The sequence below is a fragment of the Chondrus crispus genome, genomic scaffold (assembly GCF_000350225.1).
Source record: "Chondrus crispus Stackhouse genomic scaffold, scaffold_230, whole genome shotgun sequence".
NCBI classification, from domain to species: domain Eukaryota; phylum Rhodophyta; class Florideophyceae; order Gigartinales; family Gigartinaceae; genus Chondrus; species Chondrus crispus.
In genome coordinates, this window is record NW_005179107.1 from 143,144 (window position 1) to 164,442 (window position 21,299).

Sequence of the window (21,299 nt, forward strand, 5' to 3'; positions counted from 1 at the left end):
GTTAAATATCGTCCCGCGGCATGAGCTTGCGCGGAGGTTGGTCTCTCGGCATCTATCGGTGGATAGATGAAACGTGTGATTTGTTTTCAGACCAGTAGTGAGGCAACTTAAGCGTATCCGAAAGAGGATGTTGTGAGTGTCGCAAAGTGAGGGCTTGGTGAGCAACCGGTCTTCAAAAGAGGAACGCGGGTGAAACGGAAAATGGAGGTGTGGAGCAGTTATGTGAGGGGGAGGTTGTCATTAAGGCAGGAGAGAGCAGGCGGAATCGGGATAAGAGTTGAGGAAAAAGGTAGATAGAGCAGGGCGCGCCAGGGAGTGATTGTATGACAAATGGAATGTATGTTGGTGGACATGAACTGAGAGTGGTTTTCGTTGTCGAACAGAAAGGGCGGAAAATGCGGGGATTGGGTTTTCGTGTTGGCGCCGGGGAGCGGTCCCGTAGCATTGATTGTAGTCACATTTCTGGAAATTTTACCAGGGGCTGCAACCCAGAGGCGTGAATAATAATTGCATAATACAGTATACAACAGAGAACGGCCTGACAGCTCAGTTTAGGCTGCCCATTTGAGGGCCTATGTTGGCTGCTGTCTATAGCAGCCATAATTTTCATGCACAATCCAAAACCACTTGCCCTATTGCTCACGTGTGTCCCTTCACCGATATTAATACTTGCATATGAAATTTAACCTCAATTTAAATACCTTCCAGTTCTAGAATCCGAGGAAGCAGTCCCAGTGCAGAGAGTGGCCAGCAAAGACATCAGCCATCCTGATTACAACTCACTTTTTCATTTTCCACGCACTACTCTAGGCCTTCATAGCGACTGTTCTGCCTCCGCTGGTCAGTCCACTCTAACACTGCGCACACCCTTTATGCGTATTATTACTTAAGTGATGACTGTCCAGGACGCACACTAATCTACTGTACAGCGCGTGACTTGAACGAGCGCACTGACTACCGCACCTTCTCTCACTCCGCCAGGATCTGTGAGTTTACATGTCGTTCTCCTAGCTCTAGTAGACACTAGCCGTTTCCAAAATGCAGCGCCATACACGCAAACATGGCTTCCCCCTCGAAAAAGTTGCAAGCCAGCTGTAAGCTCTCCTCCTGACGAATGGCGAATGGTCCGTGCGGCATCTTCAAATCGGCGCACTGAACTGACTCCTCGCAACACGCTCCGGCTGATCGCAAGCTGGCACACAATCGCGCCTGCAGCTGCTAGCAAGTTGGTTTGCTCGCCACCATTTGCCCAAGCCATTGGCGATAGGGACGTGCAAAACCTCACTGCACGCACACGCACATGCGTCGACGCAGGCCGCCCGTTTGGACTTGCGATCGCCGACGGCGCAAGCCCGCTTAACCAAACGCTCGCTCGTGGCAACCCCAACGCACACCCGTCGGCACTCGCCGCCGCTCTTGGACGCGCACGCCGTCACGGACCCTTGCATCTCCGAACGAGGCATGGGCTTTGAAGGTGCGCCACCCATCGCCGCGCGGTCCGGGCGGCGTCGCCGATCGAGTCTTGTTGACTGCTTGGATGAAGGGTGCAGGAGCGTTACCGGTTCTGCAGGTATGCGAGTATGAATGCCCGCAATCGTCACCACAACAGATCTCGCATGGATGGTAGCTGAGATTCCGTATCGGGATATGGTGATGGCAGGGCGGCGGAATGGTTATCCCCGCAACGAATGCATCGTGAATTTTTTTGCATCTTTCAATCCGGATTCGTCCATAACAACCAATTATGGCGCTAGAGCCCTGTATTAACAGCAATGTTCCCTCTAGCGCACTTTCACTGGGCCACAACGTAAATCAACTTGCCGTCTTCCACATCCCATTGCACCCGAAACGATGCGCTGTCCAATTGGGCACCCCCCTCAATCCTCTGCCTTACGAGACGGCAATGTCTACTTCTACCCCTGTCCGGTCAGTCTTAGCTCCATCCACATTTCCCGTGAGCTCTCCTTATCAACTCGATTTCTCCCATTCCATTTGTGCCCGGACTAACTCACGACCTCCTTCTCATCAACCTTGCTCCTCCTCTACAGAACCCGCTTCCGCCACTGTTCGAATCCCAAACCAACAACCCTCAACTCTTGCGCAATATGTCTGCTGCCGAAACCGCCGCACCAGCCCCGTGGCCTTCCCCACCTCAGTCCGCTCCGGCCCCAGAATCCGCTCCGCATACAGCTGACGATTGCTCTTCTGAAGGGCCTTTGCGAAGCCTTGCACAAAAGGCCTATACAACAAATATTGTCCGCCGCGCCCGCCAGGGAGTCCCTTCTTTTGCGGAGCCTGCCGTGTCTCGCACAGCCAACACTGCTGACGTAGTTTTGACACATGTCGATGGCAGTCTCACGGCAGCCCATAAAACACTTACTACCGACGAGGGCAAGGCTCTGCGTTCCGCCGCCGTCCAGTTCTGGAACGCGCTTTACGTGTTTGTCGCCATGCTCGCCATGGCTGCGCTACGTCAAGCCGAAGGCCTTCTCAGCATCCACTATGATGACCAACCTGACGGTCAACTGCCGAAGCCACAGACTCGTGTCGTCGAAGTCTTTAAGGTTGCTGGTGGCAAGATAAAGACAAGATTTGAGAGGAGAGAAAGAGAAGTGCAAGGCACCGGCGAAGCAGAGATCTACAAGAAGGCCAAATTCGTTGGTGGTATTTCTCTTGCAGTTCTCACATGTGTTATCACTGCGCTCACCAAGTATTCCGGTCCCGCGAAAGAGTACATTGTTCCGGCCGCGGAGCAGGCCGTTTCTGTCCTGCCGGACGATCCATCTCATGAAAGTCAAGGAAATGAAGCGGTAGACGACACGACGTCCGATGGTGCAGTCTCCGGCCCAGATCCCGATGCCCCATCTAGCCCTCTAGTGGAGGACTCTACGTCGTGACCTCTACATGGGCGTGTGGGCCTACACATCTCTGCTATAAGACGATAGCCAATGTGTGCGATTGCAGCAGTCGACTGAAGAATTAGTTTGCTTAGTCACCACACATACGTGCAATGACTCCGCTAGTGCTTTCCACCAGTAGCTAGTCGTAAACCTCATAGAAACGCTTTTATTGCAATTGTACAACAGATGAACTTCATAGCTCCGCGTAATGTTAATCATTTGACACGAGCTTAGCAACCCTTCCCCTACTCATATTGACTACAATTTTACACAACTCAATTCACTTTTGGCATTGACAAGGTGTCGAATGCACTGTTGACTGCTGATCGACTATTTTGAGTTTGAATCGCGGGCCCGATACACACCTTCGCTACACTCTCGAAAAGTTCTTCAATTTCTGGGGCGCATCTGACGAAATCTTGTCTCCAAAAGTTGTACACTGAATTCTTCACAAGCTCAACAAAGGTAACAAGAAGTCCCCACGGATGCGGGCGACTAGCAATTAATCGTTCCACAAGAACTCGAGTGATCTGTTCTTTCACAGAGTCTTCGCTCGACCCGAGGAATAAGTACAAAATCAACCGGCTGTAGTATAGTGTGTGACAATTTGGGTACCGAATCTGATTCACAATTGCATTGAACAAGTGATACTGGCCCTCAGGATCAAGTTCTTGTATGAGCGATTGTATCCAGTCCGTTACTGGTCCATCCATTACAGCAGTAGTCCCTGGTGACAAGCGCCCGATTGCGACCTGCCCTACATACAAGACAAATGCACCGATTGTAGGGATGCTATACCTTGTTTCACCAGATTCGCCATCTGTCATTACGAAGTACGACTTCAGGAGAGGCGGCTTAGACCCTCTTCGTAATCCAGGATCTCGAAGGTAGTTCTCCAATACTGTTAAAAGCCCGCCCTCGTCCAGACTTTTCTTGAAATCTGTCAAAATCCGCGGCTTTGACGCCATCGCAGGAAGCTGATCCACCTTAAGCTCTGGGAGAAATGGATCTGGCAGACGCATGCTCTTCGGAAATGACGATAAGACAATGTTTCGAAGCTGTACGCAGCAGTGAGGAATCACGTCAACAATCGCCATGTGATAATCACAAAGGAATTCTGGAAAGTCGTGTAGGAGAACAAGAAAAACACGAAGAACGCCCTTGTACAAGGTTCGGATCCCTTCAGAAAGAGAGTCTAGAGGATCCTTCAAATATTCCGACAAAAACCGTAACATGGTGTTGAGCAAGTGAAGATACATGTTGCCACCATGGGAAGTAGGATCCATTAATAGCCTCGGCATTACTTCTTTGTTAGAAGAAAGTTGCAGCCATGAAAAGGAGAAACCAGGGATCACTAACGGGGAGCACGCACTCAACGCCCCAACGATTGCAGCATGAACCTGGGGGTTGGCCATTTTGCAGCCTCTCTCACGAGGAATCACAAAGCCAGCGTTCTGTACGACGCGCAGTAGGCCTCCATTCTTTTCGTCCAGAAAGTGCATAGCCTCGGACCTGCTAGAAAGTATTTTCAACCCAAGGTCTGAAGCAGAAAAACTCCTTTCAGACTCTGACGCAGTTCCATTGCCAAGTCCAGCTCCCTCAGAGGAACTAGTTCTTGCTGCAAGGTCTGCTATGAGCCCCGACAGAAGTCTGAAATGTGGACGGAGATCTGCTCCAACTGAAGTCTTCAGAAGGTCTTTCACAACAGCTGTTAAAAACTGAGTCAAGGTGTAGACCTCGCGAGAAATAGTATCTGATACATTAACTGAGTCTGACTGGCATAAAGCGACTATAAAAGGGACAACAGCGTCGACCGCAGAATATGGAGCGGAGGCCAAATCTCCAGGAACGCCAGACGCAGGAGAGCGGAGAGCACGGGCCGTTACAGAACAGACGAGCTCAATAGTGATTCTACTAAACCTCTTGCGTAATTCATCAGTGCTCATGAAATTCGTTCGCACGTGTCCAAGAAATGTAACCACAACACGTTCCGAAACCGGCCGACGAGAGGCATCAGACTCCAAAATTCGCTGCCAATCTGTCAAGCACATGGCAATCGCCTCCCTCATCCCCACGGGATCTGTAGCGATAGCTTCCTTTTGCTGTTGGTTTTGATGAAGTACGAGATGCTTCGAGGAATTCGAGTAATTGTCGTTGGCAGACCCCGTTGTAGAATTTGCCGCAGAATGCTGATGTGCTACTTTCCGACTAGTATCGACCAATTGAACGAGGCCGTCAGGGGCTTCCTCAAGGCTTGGGTTGTCACGGCGGCCGACTTTGCTCATAGTCTCAAGCGTCAAGTACAGTTCTGCTGCCGTCGCTAGAGGTTCGTCAATGACAGCACGCTTAACCAGAAAGCATGCAAACTCCAACGCATTCTTGTTTCTCCCGTTGTCAATCGTCTTTGCGAGAAGCTCGTCGTAGTTTGTGATATTAAGCAGTGAACCTGGCTTGAGCAGAGCAACAATGCATTCCCTATGCAACTTCTTGCGTTCTTCCGAATATGCAAGCCATGAAACAAGCTCCTTCGATAGACGGCGGCAGCTCTCCCGAAGGCCTTCCAAAATAAGGACATGCACTTCACGATAAAGTGTCGAATCCCCTTCGTAGAGATGTTTAAACACCTTCTGGGCGACAGCCATGCCCGCCTCGTCTGCTGTTTCTGATCTCTTGACGGCTGCAGGAATTTGAACCCATAACTGGTGAATTTCATGATCCAAGGAAAGGTCCCCCAATGCCACCGCTTTGTTTCCGGCCGCAGCCACAGCCTCCAATATGCGACCAGTCAATTGAGGATAAATTCCATTGAATCGCTCAAGCACCTGTTGGATGGAAAGAGATTCGGGTTCCCCAGTTAGAGACATACCTTGCAAGCCAGCCGCATGCGTGCCATGTAAGTGTGTTGCACTTCCGGCATTCCCTATTCCTGCAGCAGCTGTCAGTGCATTGGACAGCTCTGAGAAGCCGGCCATGACCGGAAGGGAAGTCCCAACTAAAGTGAAGGAGTCGCGCTTCTCCTTCGCCGGAACCGAGACCGAGGCAGTTCTCCTTCCTGTCGTCACTCCTTGGCCGTTGGTATCCGCTACTGAGTTGGAAGGTCCCGTTGGTCTTGTTCCAGGATAAGCGATTGCACTGGGAGCGTCAGAAAACTTCTCGTCTGGTACTGAACCATTGGCTCGACTATCAGGCAACGCAATATTCCCACCATCCGCGCGGTGACTTGATGGCATTGAGAGATGAGAAGGAGCTGTGTTGGGCTGCGCCGGTCGCACTGGCTGTGGACGGGGAGTCTGCGCTGTGCTCGGATGCTGGGAGGGGGTGGCACCCATTCGAGGCAAGCGCCCAAATTCATCGTAAACTCGAAGAACTTCCGGCCCCAATGGTATCCGATGACTGTATGAGGAATGCTGCGGACGACGAGCTGCAATAGCGGGCGCAATCTTTTCATTCAGGTCTCGTGCGGCCTTCTCTTTGGCGTGTCTTTCAATAATAGCACAACCAACTTCAAGGTTCGCCGCGCATATGACCTGTGATGTTTGTTCGATAAGATTTTGCTCCGGCACCACTGGGTTGAGCATTGTGCGGAGTTGATTCCCCATGGAAACTCGAAGGGGTTCCTTCGATGTCACTAGAGCCAATGAACCGGCCAGTTGTTGAACCATCTGCAGTGCAGCTTTCCTCACTTTCCCAAGATCAGGTTCGTTGGCAAAGTCCTTAAGAGTTAACTCTTTCGTTGTCAGAAAAGCGATCGCACAGCTTCTCTCGACAACTGGCTGAATTATCTCTCGGATTGCCCGGTCTATAGCTAGAGGGAGCAAGCGCTTCAGACTTGGATTCTGCTGGAACACGACTAGCGATGGGCTAATCGTAATGTAGTTCGCGAGATTAGGAATCACCGTGCTGTCTGATGCAGAAATTGAACCAGACTGTCTTGAGGATATCCCAGAGGGTTGAACTGATGTACTCGGAACGCCACCCGTAGTGTGGAGCGAACTGCGCTGGAGTTGACTGGAGCTGCGATTTGCCGAACTGAGTGACGCGCCCTTTAGCATACCCGACAAGTCACCTACGGAGTCAGCAGGCATTGTAAGATTGCTGGGCATGAGATTGCTTCCTAAGTCCATGCGCTCCGATGATGAAGCCGGACCCAGAGATACTGGAATTGGGGGTATTGAGGACGTGCTTGACTGCGCATCCGCCAAAGAAAATACAGGGATTCCTGGTCTCCCGGTGGTGCCAACCTGGCCATAAGCCCGACGAAGCTCCGGAGAGGGAGAAGTAGCGGGGGAAGGTAGCGAACGAAGCGGTGACGCGCTTGCCGGCTTTTTTGTGTTGAAGTCCTGGTTGTTATTCTTGTCCGGTGCTGGGCGATTTCTCAACAACTCTGAAGCTGTCACCTTGTTCACATCAACGTTCAAACTCTTGCATAGCAATCGAAGTTCGAACCGCATCCCGAGCTTCAAATCAAGGACAGAATATATCTCTTTCATAAGACTAAGGATGCCTCTAATCCATGGATTAGTAGTCTTGAAGACTCTTGATCCTCGAGAAGCCTCTAAAACCTTTGAAACGAAAGGAAAGATTGCAGTGAGGCGGCCTCTGGAATAGGCATCCATCAGAAGCTCTTTGAGATCTAAATCTCTCTGCAGCACTGGTTTGTTCCTTCCCAGCGTTAATGCGCCAATCCAACTTCCTAGACTCTTGAGGACCTTGCGTTCTGAAGTGCTAGTCACGATGGCATCAGATGCCAACAGGACCTTCACTCTCTTGTACATTGTCTCGTAAACCACCTTGAATAACGTCGGTGCTTCTGGCTCCATTCCTTCCAGCATTGAAAGATATAGCCGATGAAAGTTTGACTCTATTGATGCCCTCTTCACAACAACGTAGACAGAAAAAAAAGGTATGTATTCGGCATCAAGGAGCCCTAGCATTTCCTTCACCTTGACCTCCATGGTAGTCTCCGAAAGGTTGTTGAAAATAAATCCGATCTTGTCTTGCACAGCATCGTCAGGAGCCACAATTTTGTTGGCCTCCTCGGCTGTAATGCCAAGAAGCGCCATGAGATTTTGCGGAGACATTGCCAGTGAGCCATCCATATTGCTCGTGATCGAAGGGGACGGCTTAATTACTGACGAAGCTAGCAGCGACTCCTTCACAGGCGTTCTTTGAGGAGACAGAACGGGGGATGAGACAAGAGCGCGCACTGTGTCTGCATCGACTGATGGATCACGTACTGACGTCACCGGAGGTGGAGCTCCGTCAAACGACTGTAACTGGTCCTTCGCCAGCTCTCCGTCAAACCCGCCCAATCTGATTACCACTTCCGCTTCAGAAGGAATGACACCATGGTACATTTCAAGCGTCCTCTTCGCAGCCTCTGCAATAGCTGGCTTCACCTCTGCCAGCCTCGGCAACTTCAAAATCTTCCGGCAGTAGGACGGCCATTCCTTAAGACGGGATACATATCTCTCTAGCGCGTATAATCCAAACGTAGCCAGCCGCCCTATGGGTGCAGGACTCGGTTCTGTAGTTCCTAAAGCGTCAATGACGCACGTGAGTGCTAATCCCTGCAATTTTCCTTCAAGAAGAGACTCGTTCACGATGGAACCGAACAAACGCCCGGTGATTTCCAATTCACGGTCGGGATACTTCTTAAAAAAACGGTATTCATCAAACAATGTATGCATCGCACACAAAAAGACGTGTCTGTCATGTACAGAGTTTGACAGCTTGTAATTTCTCAAAAGCTCCACCGCATGCCCTGTCGGTAAGCTTCTCATGTAAAGATTCTCAAAGTACGAAGAAGCTTCCTTTTCAATCGCCTTCGGGAATCCACTGGGTGCCCTGCCTGGCCCCACCGACGCAGGCAGAAGCAAAGCAGCGGCAGTGGATGCTGCCTCTGAAATACCATCTCTAGACTCACGAGGATGAGAGGACGTCTCCACACGGTTCCTATCTTCTGGCGGGGTCTTTTCTCCTGCATCAGTGCCAACGAGAACTGTTGGGTCTCTTGCATCCTGGGACGGCGAAAGATCGGCCAATCGAAAAGTCAACCTCACATACGCCTGCATCAACTCCTGGAACCCTTCCATGATGTCCTGCGTCTGAGTGTTGTTGCTATCGCTACGCAGGACGGTCACAAAGCAGCGAAAAATGAGTCGGACGGCATCAAGAGGCATTTGGGCGGCCTCCTGGCCATCTTTGATCTGTAGTTTAGCCGCTAGCTGAGTTGTAATTGTGGAGACTATGCTCATACCACGCGCCAGAAGCAAATCTGTGAGCCACTTTTCCAAGTTCACCGCGCCTTCTTTGTACGCAAGGAGTGCTAGTTCAAAAGAAAAGACGACTGAGTTCACGGCCCGCAACAAATCATCCAGGATTCCTAGATCGGACGCAATCATGTAGACCAGATGCAGCATTGTAGGGTCCTTCTTCCACATTGAAATAAGTCCTGATTCGACGAGAGTTGGGGTCACGTCCCACATTTGCCGCAACGTTTTTTCGCTCTTTGGGTAGGCCGCGATTAAAGGAGCAAGTAAAGTCACTGTGAGTTTGTGTTGCAACGCTACGTTTCGACGCGGTTTTGAGCATGTCAGCGACAATAGAACAAGGTTCGGATCCTGCCGAAGTGCGTACTGAAGCAAATCACGAGCATCGAGCTCGATTAGCTTTTCAACAACTGCAATCCTTGATAATGGGCTCGCCATGTCCTCCTTCGTGGCAACCTCAAAAGCCTCGAGAATATCCCAGTTGATGTATTTGTGCGATGCAAGCGCATGGGATATCATACATATTTGAGAAGCCGGATGTCTCCAGTCATCCAAAATGATATCTCCTGGAATTAGCGAGCCGCCCGTGCCAGTCATATGTGCATTGGCAATTTCCACGAAAGCAGCTTGTGTTAGTTGCTTTTCCAATCCATCTGCATCCAAAGATCGAATTACAAGGCGCCAATCCAGAGGCGACTGGTACTGGGCGGCGACTGCCACTACAGCGTGTACTAACACATCAACTCGCCATTCTGATGGAGACGAAGAGACCGCTGCGACGGCATGTTGAACATTTGTGCCCACTGAAGGGTTCTCCGAGTCGCCACAAAACATTGCGAAAAGGTGAAACATATGGCTATCCACGGCGGCCGCTTCTGTAGGTGGCCCTGCAGTGGCAAGGAATAGCAAGGCCGAAGCGACAGCGGCTTCTGACGGCCGGCCGAAGTGAACAAGAGTGTGGGCAAGGGAAGACATATTGCGCGAAGCCGTAGCTTCTGGCCCCAAGTCCTCGAGAAGACGTTGTAAGGGAAGTGGGGGCTTGGAAAGACGGGCGAGAGACGGTGCAGACAAGGCTGCACCGGACGTTTCGGTCGATGACTGAGGTTTAGATGAAAACTGCGTAACTGTGCTGGATTCAGTGCCAAGCGCAGCACGCAGTCGTGGCGGCACAGCTCCCGGTGGAAGCACTGGAGGCAAGAGACAATCCCTAGTCGGCAGCAACGCTGGGGCGGCCGAAGCCTCCAGCTCGGGAGGTGTCTCTACAGCAGCAGCGAGCAGACGGGACAAAGATACCATCCGCTCGTTGTTCGAACAGGATCAATGGTACAAATTCGGTCTCGGGTGCCTTTGCAGCAAAGGCAAATGTTGGCGATTAGCAATCCCGACAAAATAAGTTGATGTCGTCGCCCACGGGTGAGATGGTCCGACGAAACAGCGTTCCAGGAGCCTCGCGGGGAATAAACTTCAAGGTTTGCCAGCACTGATCCGATGATGCTCAAAGACGAGGTGGTGTCCCAGAATGGAGCTGAAAGAAGAAGTCAGACTGAATAAACGCTGTGGTGTGGAGGGAAGATGCTCATCTGGTGCTAGACTGTACATGTGAACGTGTGCGGGCTCTTCCATTCACCCCGCGTTTGCCACCGAGAGTTGAATAATTCTTAATTGTTTGTGGGTAAACGGGACGCGACAATGCAATTACCAATGAGTACATTCAATTAAACAGAAGAATGAGGTCAAACAGACAGATCGTGGCCATTTGGAGCACACGAGCCCAAGTCTTTCTTGACGGAAGCGACTGTACAATTCTACGCTTTACTGCGGCACCATACAGAGTACACGTGTCCACGACTACGGCGCTAATTAATTAATGACAAAAATAATCCACTGTTTCGCCTTTCGAGGTGGTTCACACAGAAGTCCTAATTTGTAATTCCTTTTCTGATACGATACACGTGTACAGTACCGCGGCGCAAGGCATAAATACACTGTACACGTATCGGGCAATAATAGATACGAGCAGTTGTTTTTTAAAAAAACAAGTGCGATTTCGACATGAAACTGGTTGATCAACTCAATGAAGTGGATTGGGAGTATTATTTCCGGTATGCAGAGTATCGAGTATTACTGCAAGAATTGCTCGCTTGGGCCACATCAAGCAAGAAAGCCCGCTATTGCACTGTACTGGCACTGTACAGTGCATTGCTGTGGCGTAATGCTAGGGTAGTTCAGTACGTTTCGTCTTATTGCTGCCGTGCTGCCGTCTTGCCCTATCGAGTCAAAACTCCGCGCGATAATTTCTGACTCGTTTGAGATATAACCGGCCGCCATATAGCGAATCGCTCCCGCTTTCCCAAATAATCATCCGTCGCGTCACTCGATGAGGGTTGCTCCCACAGCAGATGTTACTACGAGCTCTTACCCACCCGCGAGAGTAATTTCTTCAATCCAGTAGGCATGCGAGAAGGCACTGCGAGCCCCTTACTGCGTGTAAGTATGGAGGGGTTACATCAACGGAAAGTCGGGCAACACAATCCTGAACCATCTTCCAGCCGAAAAAATAGCGAAGCCGATCATCTATTGAAGCCAGCCAAGCATCGCTCATCGGCACCCAGGTTATCATCAACAGCCGCATGCGACGCATTCATTCTGATATTCTTCACAGTCAGTGCTATTGCGACTCGTTTTTACCGCCTTGACTACCCAGCAGCGTGAGTGAATTTGTTTAGTTTCTGCCTTATCATGCCCTGATGCTCGAAAGTCTAACAGTATCCCATCCCTAACCCCACTCACCAACTCTCCTCAAAATGCATCAATTGATTCTATAGTGTCGTATTTGATGAGCTGCACTTCTCTAAATTCGTCGACCGGATTCTCACCCACACATGTACGATCAATGCATTCTCCGAAAATCTGATTCTATGGCGCCGCTTGATTCGTATCTGACAAAAGCATCCCATTTCCAAACGCAGGGTTTTTCGACATTCACCCGCCCCTCGGCAAGCTTATCCTCGCTTATGTTAGCTTTTTCTTGGGCTATCGCCCGGATCCTGATTTTGTGATCGAAAAGATTGGTCACGAGTATCCGGTTCATATGAATTATGTTGTTGTGCGAGCTGTTTCAGCCTCGTTCAGCGTTGGTACTGTCCCGCTCACATATCTTGTCTCTCGAAAACTGGGCCTTTCCCCAATTAGCAGCTCGGTGGCCACAACATCAGTTTTATTGGACTTCCTAGGTATAATTGAAGGGCGCTTAATCCTTATGGATTCACAACTTTTATTCTTCTCTCAGCTCTCATTATATTGTGCCTTGTTTCTGTGGAGGTCTGAACCTGGTACTCACCGAAGAACTATGTGGTTAATTTTAACCGGTCTGGCGTGTGGCACAGCCCTGTCTATCAAGCATACCGCACTTGGCACCCCAGGGCTAATTGCTTTGATATCGTTCTTCGGATTGCATTTCACACCGATGCCTCTAAGCCTTCGGGAGTGTTTGTGTGCGGGTTTTTCTGGATTAGGTGTTTACACTGCCACGTTCTATGTCATGTTCAACACATTATGGAAGACGGGAGCCAAATACGACAATTTCATGCCTATGCACTTCAAGAGGACTCTTGTCGGGTCGGATCATTACAATGCAACGGCGAGGCGGGTTTCCTTTCCGAGATTATTTCTGTATTTGAACCGACGAATGCTTGCGAGCAACGCCAGTATCAAGAAGAGACACTCATGGGAATCTGACTGGTATCACTGGATTGCGAACTGGCGAGGCGTGTTGTACTTTGTGAAAAAGTACACGCATGGAAGTAAGGAGTTGAAAGAGCAGATTTATCTGTTGGGAAATCCAGTCTGCATCTACCTCACTCTTGTGTCTGTCTGTCTCTTCGTCGTGGTCACATTGTTTTCTGTACGATATCGCTACTACATTCGACGGAAACTTGACATGACACAATTCTTAAGGATGCGAAGCAATGGCGTGTTCCTGTTAAGTGGCTGGCTCTGCAATCTTCTACCGTACATCCTCGTAGATCGGGCAGCTTTTCTCTACCACTACATCCCGGGATTATTCTACGGCCAGCTTTTGACTGCTGTTGTCATGGACATGATTCCTCCGAAAGTCAGGTCACTTGCCGGCGGCTTGGCAATGGCTTTCATGTTTGCAGCATACGTGTATTGGGCACCTTGGATATATGCATTCCCATTGACTAAGGAGCAGCATGATGAACGTCGATGGTTACCGCGCTGGACGTAGCAAAAACAACCATAGAAATCAACTTTGTGCCGTTACATGGCAAATTGAAAATCTTTTTTGTTGCATCGTATCAATTCATCGACTTATTAGGACTATATTATTAGGGACCTATAATATATGTGCCACCCTTTTTACACACGGAGCTGTCACAGACCGTTGAAAGCTAAAGCTCCCTGTCAGTACTGCAATACTAAGAGAACATTCTACACAGCTGCTCGCAAAGGAACGAGATGTCTTTCACTCGCCTGGGAATTATTAGCAAATCGTAGTCTATCCCAATATGGTGCACTTGTTTGCAAACCAGCCCTCTGCTCGACCTGATCTCTTCAAAGCTTCTGACCTGCTCTTGATGAGTTCTGTAGAGAGTCAGCCTCTTGATGAACATCGTGATGCGCTCTGCAGCGCCACCCGTACGAACGATGGGAGGAATTATTTGCTTCGATAATACCATGCGACGCATCTGTATCATATTCGGGCAGTTTACTGTCACCAAAAAAAGGAGCTCCGGGCATAAACTTACTGGGATTTTTTTAGGCTGATCGCATAGTCTTTATTTTTTGGCGGGAAAAGATCTTCTGAATCCTATGCTCTACACTTGATTACTACTTCCTCCTCTTGGGTCGGTTGCTCTCACACCATGGCTTCCTCCCTGTTAGTCAAGCGCTCTAGAGGCTGTGTCGAGATGTGCCAGCCTTTGTGAAGTCAACAGCTCTGACAGAATCGATTCGTCTTCGGAAAAAAAAAACAGTCCCTGCGGACGCCAGAACTCTTGCAGAGGCGCCCTTCGTCGGTGCCCCCAAATTCGGATGACGTCTACCGTAACCATTCGTCTCTCAGACGCCGTCGACAATTTTATCGCCCTACGCCAATCTATCTCGCCTTTGCCATCGTCTTCGCTTATCTTTGAAAGATACCGAAATGCGACTCTGTCCAATCTTTCACCTTCAAGACTGTGGAGATGGTCACGCAGTTGGTCGCCGAAGGGGCTTGATTACCTAAACCCACCTGGCCGTGAAGGTTTGACCGACGAGCTATCAAATATATCGCCGTCAACAATACTCATCATTGCTTCCTCTCTGCCACTGGGAGCATTTGACAAGTTGTCGCTAGCGAATGCTGACGACATTGCACATATCATGGAGACCCGTGAATACAAGGGCGTCCTGCTAGTAGATGGTATGATGCAAAAAAGCCATATTGAGTTGCTGAAAGAACGGCTTAATGTGACTGAGGCGTTTCAAGGTGTACCTGCGCGACAGGTCTTCGCTGCTCATCTCCGTGCCGCATCACGCCCCGGGCTGAGTGCGGACATGAAAACAAGTACTTCTCTCTGGGCTGGATCAACTACATTGCGTGGATCCGAACATTGGATGTCAGGCTTTGAACTATATGACCCATCGAATGATCACTCTTCTCCACGGCGACAAATACAGACTATCCAAGCAACTCATGGCGTTTTTGTGGAGTGCTCGGGAGAAGTGCCCGAATGCGGCGCAGTGCTCGCTGCGTCTAGAACACTGGAACTTCGGATGGGCATGGGATCTGACTCCACGGCAGCGAGCTTTGTACAGGAGTGGATCTCTGTAGGATGCGCCATGCGCCTTCTGGTCGGTAAAGCGCAGTTTTGGTGCTTTTGGACCAGGACGCATGGGGAGTGGTCATGCCGCGTGATTCGTCTTCCAAAAATGACTCGAACTCAAACGAAAGTACTCCATGTAGGTCCGTTCGCATGCCCCAATCTGGTTATGCCTGAGCAGGCTAAGCCATTTGCCGCATCAGAGATTCTTGGAAGATTGCCAGAAATACGACTAGGAAATTCGCGACCAGACAAATGCGAAGCCCTCTCATCAAAGAATAGAACGAGAGTGGATTTTGACTCTGCTACCGTTACTCACCGCACTGATGACAACGTTGACAATGACGCGTCAATCACGGAGCGCAAACAAAGAATCGCGCCAGAGATTCTAGGAAGATTGCCCGAAATTCGCCTCAATGAGTTCTCAAGATCATGCAAGAACGATGTCAAATTACCGGGAGACAGGATGGGAATCCGCTGCGAAGCGACCGAAGCTCTAGCTTTCGCTGCAGAAACCAATGCTTGCATCATTGAAGATGCTCCGCTAGACAAAAAGAGGCGGATAGTGGCTGCTGCGCCCCCCCCTAAGAAGGATAGGGCTTCTCCTCCCATTTCAGCACCTGAGCAGGACTTTTTGAACACCGCAGCTGCCGAAGAACAGAAACCATACTGCAAATTCTCGGGCACGTCCGTGGTGCCTATTTCCACGAATGGGATAGTTTCGTCTGGGCATAAACTTGAAGCCCAAGAATTGGCCACGGGAAAAAGGCTGAGAGCTACAGACGACGATGAGCTCTCGGTTCTCAGTACTTCTACTTTGCGGACAACATCTGCTTCTCAAGGTAAATCAATTCGAAATGAACAGATTGCCTTGAAGCGACGGAGATTTCAGCGACTGCAAGGGAAAAGCGGAGAGAGTCGCTTGAAGTTTAGGCCCAGAGATGCAAAGCGGAAATCAACCGTGTTGCAAGGAGATAAACGTCAGGTTGCAGACTCAGTAACAAGCAAGAAAGATGGTCTTAAAGACTCTCAGAAGTTGATGCTAAGCAGAAGAACCTATGTGGCAGCAGTCACGAAGAGAGTGTTACACGCTTTAGAAGAGTCATCGCCATTTTTCGACTTCGATGTCCTCAGTAGACCATCACAAGAAATTGCTTTGCCAGGGAAACGAGCTCACCACCTCGGGAATGAATGGAAAGAGTTCTTCCAGGACTTAACAACAATCGGTAGAAGCAAATTTCCAGTCGCCAATACACATGGCGTAGAATATTGCCGCGAAAGCGAGAGTAAGGACAAGAAGATGATGCGGTTAGAGCAGTATTTTGGGAAACTGGGCATAGAATTCGGATCGGCGCTCGGGCATGTGTTACCAAGTGATGCTGTAAAGCTTCAAGAACAACTGCGACAGCTTGCAAGAGGCGATGGCGGACGTGGGAAAAGAAAAATCTCTCGCATGCACCTGGCAAATGAGCATCTGGACCGCAGATACTCACCACAGATTTCTCTAAGTAGTTCAGTGATGCCGCCAAGTCCACGGAGAACAGCAGCAGTGCACGAGGCTTCTTTGACCGCTAGCCGGGCTTCAGTTGATGCTTTGAAAAGGAAATGTGCGATTGTAAGCCCAGAACTTCGAAATGAGTACTTGGGAAAAGTCGCAGGTGGCGCTGAACTAGTTGCCCATGTGGTGAACCCGAGATTCTCTGATACAAGCCCTCGCAAGGCGGTATTCCCTTCCAAACAACGGACCGGAAAGAACGGAGACGTGTCTACATACCCTAAACCTTTTAAGACAGAACTACAAGAGCTTGTGAACGCAGAAACTGGCAAGGATCCTTTCAAATGCTGTGAAACGATTACAGAATTGCTGGTCGCCCAGTTGAAGCTATTGGACAAAGGAAAAAGGAAAGCACTTGTATATCAAGTGGTCGACACACTAACCGAGCAATGACTTTTTGCTGTCACACCAGGTTACAGTGCTCCTTCTATACGAAGGGAAGGCGCTGAAAAAGTATCAGGATAAACTACTTTATTTTTAGGGTCAAAGTGTAGATTTTGGGGCGACACCCGGCCAAAGTGAAATCTACGTGGGGCGATTTCAATGCGGTGGGGGTTTTTATAGGGCGACACTACTAAAAAGTGCTTTGCTAGTAGGGTGATTTTGGTCCATGGTGTCCTTTTCAGGGGGTGACAATGCACGTTTTCTAGGGTGACAGAAAAACGATCGTAAAGTCACCTCCGACAAACTCATATTCGGGGATGTCACCCCATAAAAACGTATACCATCGTGGCATTTCGGCAGAGACCTAAATGTTAGAAAAGTCGCCCTAGAAATGCATGATTGTTTTAATGTCACCCCTATAAAAGCACGCCAACGCACGGTTTCGCGCTGGATAAAGCGCTCTCAAAACTGAAACAATATAGTGTGGCTATAGAGGCCGCCCAGTGCCCACCACAGTGGCATACGGTGACGCGCGGTCACGCGGCGTACGTTCCGCCTTCTGAACCCGCCATTTTTCGGCGTCTACGTTCCCCAGCTCCCCCCCGCGCACATCTCGCCGCAATGCCCTCACCCGTCTTCTTCATCGCCTTGCTCACCCTGCCTCTAGCACGGTGCACCACGGCCGCGTCTCCAAGTGACCCGGAACCCGCACCAAAGAGCCCGGCGCCCATCTCACGCGTGTCCATTAAGAACGGAAGTTTGTGCAGATCTCCGGGGAGGTGCAACATTCCTAGTATTCTTGGACACCATGAGCTGGGCGATTGACAGGGTGATGATTGGTGATGGCCGACAAGGGGCAAGCGGCCACAAAATGCAAGACGGCGTTTTGTACGCTGCCGCCGGATTGACAGGCAGTGACGAAAGTTTCTGGCCTATCGATGCCAATTCGATTACACTATCCCTTCACACGATGCAGGCTCTATTAAACGCTATAGATGATGGTACCAACGACTTGCCGCGCAAGAGAAAGTTTTTGCAAGAGATGTTCCGTCGACTGTATGCGTGGATGATGGCCCATCGCGGTGTGCCGATACTCATCGGTGGTATTGGGGCACGCGGTCAAATCACTGGATCAAGAAGGTTTGAGGTGCACCAGTATGGCCCGAACCTCGTGCGCAGCAACGACGATTCATGCGTGTCGGCTGCGCTGTCCAACGGCACTTGTGCGCTATATGGTACCACAGGAGGAACAAGCGTCGACAAGTACCTTCGGAAGCATCCGATGAAGATCAAAACACTCAAGCAACTCTTTTCTCTGGTTCACCAAATTCCCGCTCAACTATCAGTGCGCCGAGTTCCTAAAGCTGTGAAGAAGGCGTTCGATGCAAATCCTTTCAAGTGGCTTGCGCACCATAATCAAGGCGTGTGGATAGTCCGAATAGTGGAACACGGAATTGTAGATCATTGCGTTGCGCTGGACTGCAACCGTGGTATTGTCCATGATAGCGCTTCAAGGTATCCGTTCGCATTAACCGAAGATGTGCTTCGTCTCCTTGGCGGAGATGAAGCAAAACATTTGCGCGTGGCTGAAGTGAGGGAGCTAGTTAAAGTCCCTGTCAATTCCAAGAAGCCCTCACGCTGCTCGTGTTCATCCCCCGCCCCTCCCGCTCCTTCTTCGCCAGCTTGAAGTACTCGGGCGTCGAGCAGGGGAGGCTACATGCGTGGGTGCGCAAGTTGGAAGAGAGGGAGAGAAGGGTCGGCCAGGCGGAGGAAGCGGGAAAGGACCGCATTGCCGAACGGGTTGCTACCGTCGCGAGGAGGGAGCTGCTCACGGCGAAGAAGGAGGAGTTGCAGAAGAGATGGAAGGGTACATGAGAGTGATGGACCTGGGACGAGACGTTGCTTTCGCGTCTGACGCGCCCGGAGCAGGTTGGATCTTCGCCCCTGGCATCAGCGAGCGCCGCACCTGTAGTATAATGACCGGCGCGAGCGCGCGGAGGTCATCGGACGGCCGTATACGGTATACACGTGGGCGGCTGTGCCCACGTGTAGCGAGCGCGCGCGCATGCCGAGCGGTCGTAATCTGGCGTACGTGTACGTTAGCACACGTGTCGTCCGTGCGGTAGTCTGTAAGCAACACGCGTGTACAGTGGTGCACACGTGTAGTAGCAGCGGCCGTGCGGTAGTAGCAATTATGGCGCTAGTTTTTTAATTGTGTACAGTACCCGGCACGCACTAGGCGGCAGGTACTGTACTACTGTACTGGGACAGGTGTCCGAGGCGTCCCCCTGCGGGGTTAAGACCTGGCACCCGTCCCCACCAGTAAACGGGGGCAAGCTCGCCCCCGTCCCTTTTGCGCCTACGTACGTCCGTTTCGGTTGTCCGCCGCGCGCGCTGGCTTCTAACCCGTTACCGGTCGCTCCCGTTTACGCACCACGGGGCGACTGCGCGTAACCGGCCAGTGAGCCACTCCCTTTTCGCGAGCTCGTCCGCTCGGTTCTATTAGCGCGTCGCGTCCACGCCGCGTGCTCCCTCGCTCAAGCCTCCGCCTCTCACCCAACCCAGGGCGGAGAGGTTTTATCCCACATTTGGTACTCTTGTGGAGGGCATAACTCTCGAGGTTGAGCCGCACGCGTGGTCGCTCGATCGCGCGCAGAACCGTACGGACGGAAAAGGTTGAGAAATCACCGCGTCGATCGCGAAGCGTATTCGACGATGAACCGACCGGAAGAAGGGGGAGACTCCGCCTCCGGGCGTCTGAGCACCCGCAGTGGCAGTGGCGCACCGCGCCCCCGGGTGGAGAACCCGGAAGCCCTGCTGCGACCGCCACCGCGACCGGGCCGCACGCGAGCGTCCGCATCGGATGTTACGCCGGCCGTGTCGGCAGGCACCGAGAATCGCGTCCAATGGATGGTCGACGCGATTCAGCCGCGCATCCAGGCCTGGGTCGAGGAGTTCCTCGCTACGGAACTCCCCCAGGTAGCGCGCGTATGCCTCGACCGAACGGTGCCCGCGCTCGTGGACGCGCACGTACGCAGCGCGATACCACCGCTTTTGGACGAACTTCTACCCGCTCAAGTCCAATGCGAGGTGGTGACCGCGCTCACCACTGTGGATGAAGAATCCCCGTCCGGTACGGCTCTAAAGGGAGCCATCAGCTCCGCCGTGGCCAATCGTCTGGCCACGACCTTCGCCGGAGCAGGAGTCGACGCACGCGAGCAGCGCGACTCGACCGCTCCGGATCCTACGCTAACGCACGCAGAACCGATCGGCGCCGCACCCGGGATCGGTACAATGGCCCCTCACCCGGAGGGTAAGACCATTTACCTCCCACCAATTTATGGTGCTACAGGAGGGCCCACAGAAAATGGCCCTCCCGTACTCGCCGATACGGCTGGCCCCCGCGGGACAGAAAACCGCCTGGGGCGCTTCGCGACAGAAAAGCGACAGCCGTATCGGTCGAGCAGAAGAAGCGCACCCGGCGCTCAAGGCTACACCTCGGAGGGTACAGAAAACCCCTCCGAGGAAGAAGACACAAGACGTCGCCACAGGGCGACGCGCAAGAACCGCGACGGACGCTACGCGCGATACCGCGATGCCGGAGGGGTCGGGTACCCCTCCGATGATAACCGCGACGGACGCTACACGCGATACCGCGATGCCGGAGGGGTCGGTTACCCCTCCGATGATAACCGCGAAGGACGCTATACGCGATACCGCGATGCCGGAGGAGGTGGATACCCCTCCGATGACGAGGACACCGAGTCGGACGGATCGCGCAGAGGCGACCGCAGAGGTCGCAATGCGCGCGACCGACGTCGGTTCCGGCGAGAAGACTCCGATCCGGAGGGCTACAGTAGCCCCGGCGGAGAAGGAGACCGCCACCGCAGGGGCAGAGACCGCCGGTCTGCCCCGAGGCGGGATCCGAAACGGCTGCCGGTGATCAGGCCGCTGAACGACCTGTTCACCAAGGCCGTCGACTACCGCACGTATAGGCTGGAAAATCGCAGCGCGCGCTACGACGCGAGTACCGCGCGGCGAGTTAACCGATATCGGAAGAAGTTGGACGTCCAGCTGAAAACCCACACATTCGGTGGTCAAGATCCAATCGCGGTGCTAGGATTTCTCGCGCGCTTCAAGATGGCCTGCGACCACAATGGGGTCAGCGAAGGCGCGGCCGTATGGTGTTTCCAGTTTTATTTGACTGGGCAGGCTCACGCCTTGCTCCAGTCCAGGCTACACGGGAACACCATGGCGGTCGATGCGGAGCAGCGCGATATGCTCGAAACCTACGCGGAAGTTGTTAACTTTTTATTGCGCACGTCTTTCCAGCACACTGGCGGCCGTTACTAGGGATCCCGCG

The 21,299-nt window shown here is 51.7% G+C and overlaps 4 protein-coding genes; 3 read left to right on the forward strand and 1 right to left on the reverse strand.

Moving 5' to 3' along the window:
* The first annotated feature begins 1,903 nt into the window (after positions 1–1,903).
* On the forward strand, positions 1,904–3,104 carry CHC_T00004464001 (hypothetical protein). XM_005715810.1 is given in 2 exon segments: positions 1,904–2,194; positions 2,195–3,104. The coding sequence occupies 1 exon segment, from the start codon at positions 1,904–1,906 to the stop codon at positions 2,192–2,194; it is 291 nt and encodes a 96-aa protein (XP_005715867.1). The 3' UTR covers positions 2,195–3,104.
* A 71-nt stretch (positions 3,105–3,175) lies between these two features.
* Positions 3,176–10,468, reverse strand: CHC_T00004465001 (hypothetical protein). The gene is made up of 5 exons (XM_005715811.1): positions 8,988–10,468; positions 8,248–8,855; positions 7,080–8,157; positions 4,510–6,929; positions 3,176–4,323 (listed from the first exon to the last, which is right to left on the reverse strand). The coding sequence occupies exons 1-5, from the start codon at positions 10,466–10,468 to the stop codon at positions 3,176–3,178; spliced, it is 6,735 nt and encodes a 2,244-aa protein (XP_005715868.1).
* A 1,080-nt stretch (positions 10,469–11,548) lies between these two features.
* CHC_T00010153001 (Dolichyl-phosphate-mannose--protein mannosyltransferase, family GT39) lies at positions 11,549–13,607 on the forward strand (the record flags this gene model as incomplete). XM_005715812.1 is given in 4 exon segments in its annotated part: positions 11,549–11,880; positions 11,998–12,056; positions 12,142–13,421; positions 13,422–13,607. Coding segments are annotated over 3 exon segments (1,671 nt in total), but the record flags the coding sequence as incomplete, so codon positions are not given.
* Positions 13,608–14,227: 620 nt separating this feature from the next.
* Positions 14,228–16,945, forward strand: CHC_T00004467001 (hypothetical protein). The gene has a single exon (XM_005715813.1). The coding sequence runs from the start codon at positions 14,228–14,230 to the stop codon at positions 16,943–16,945; it is 2,718 nt and encodes a 905-aa protein (XP_005715870.1).
* The last annotated feature ends 4,354 nt before the right edge of the window (positions 16,946–21,299 follow it).

Bases quoted from the DNA above. Each gene is read 5' to 3' on its own strand.
- CHC_T00004464001 (XM_005715810.1), top strand. From the start codon at position 1,904: ATGTCTACTTCTACCCCTGTCCGGTCAGTCTTAGCTCCATCCACATTT.
- CHC_T00004465001 (XM_005715811.1), bottom strand. From the start codon at position 10,468: ATGGTATCTTTGTCCCGTCTGCTCGCTGCTGCTGTAGAGACACCTCCC. The intron at 8,856-8,987 runs GTTCCAGGAGTT...GCCAGAAGATAG, and splicing joins ACGCAGGACATCATGGAAGG to GAACCGTGTGGAGACGTCCT. The intron at 8,158-8,247 runs GTGTCATTCCTT...CGTTTGACGGAG, and splicing joins GACGCTTGAAATGTACCATG to CTCCACCTCCGGTGACGTCA.
- CHC_T00004467001 (XM_005715813.1), top strand. From the start codon at position 14,228: ATGACGTCTACCGTAACCATTCGTCTCTCAGACGCCGTCGACAATTTT.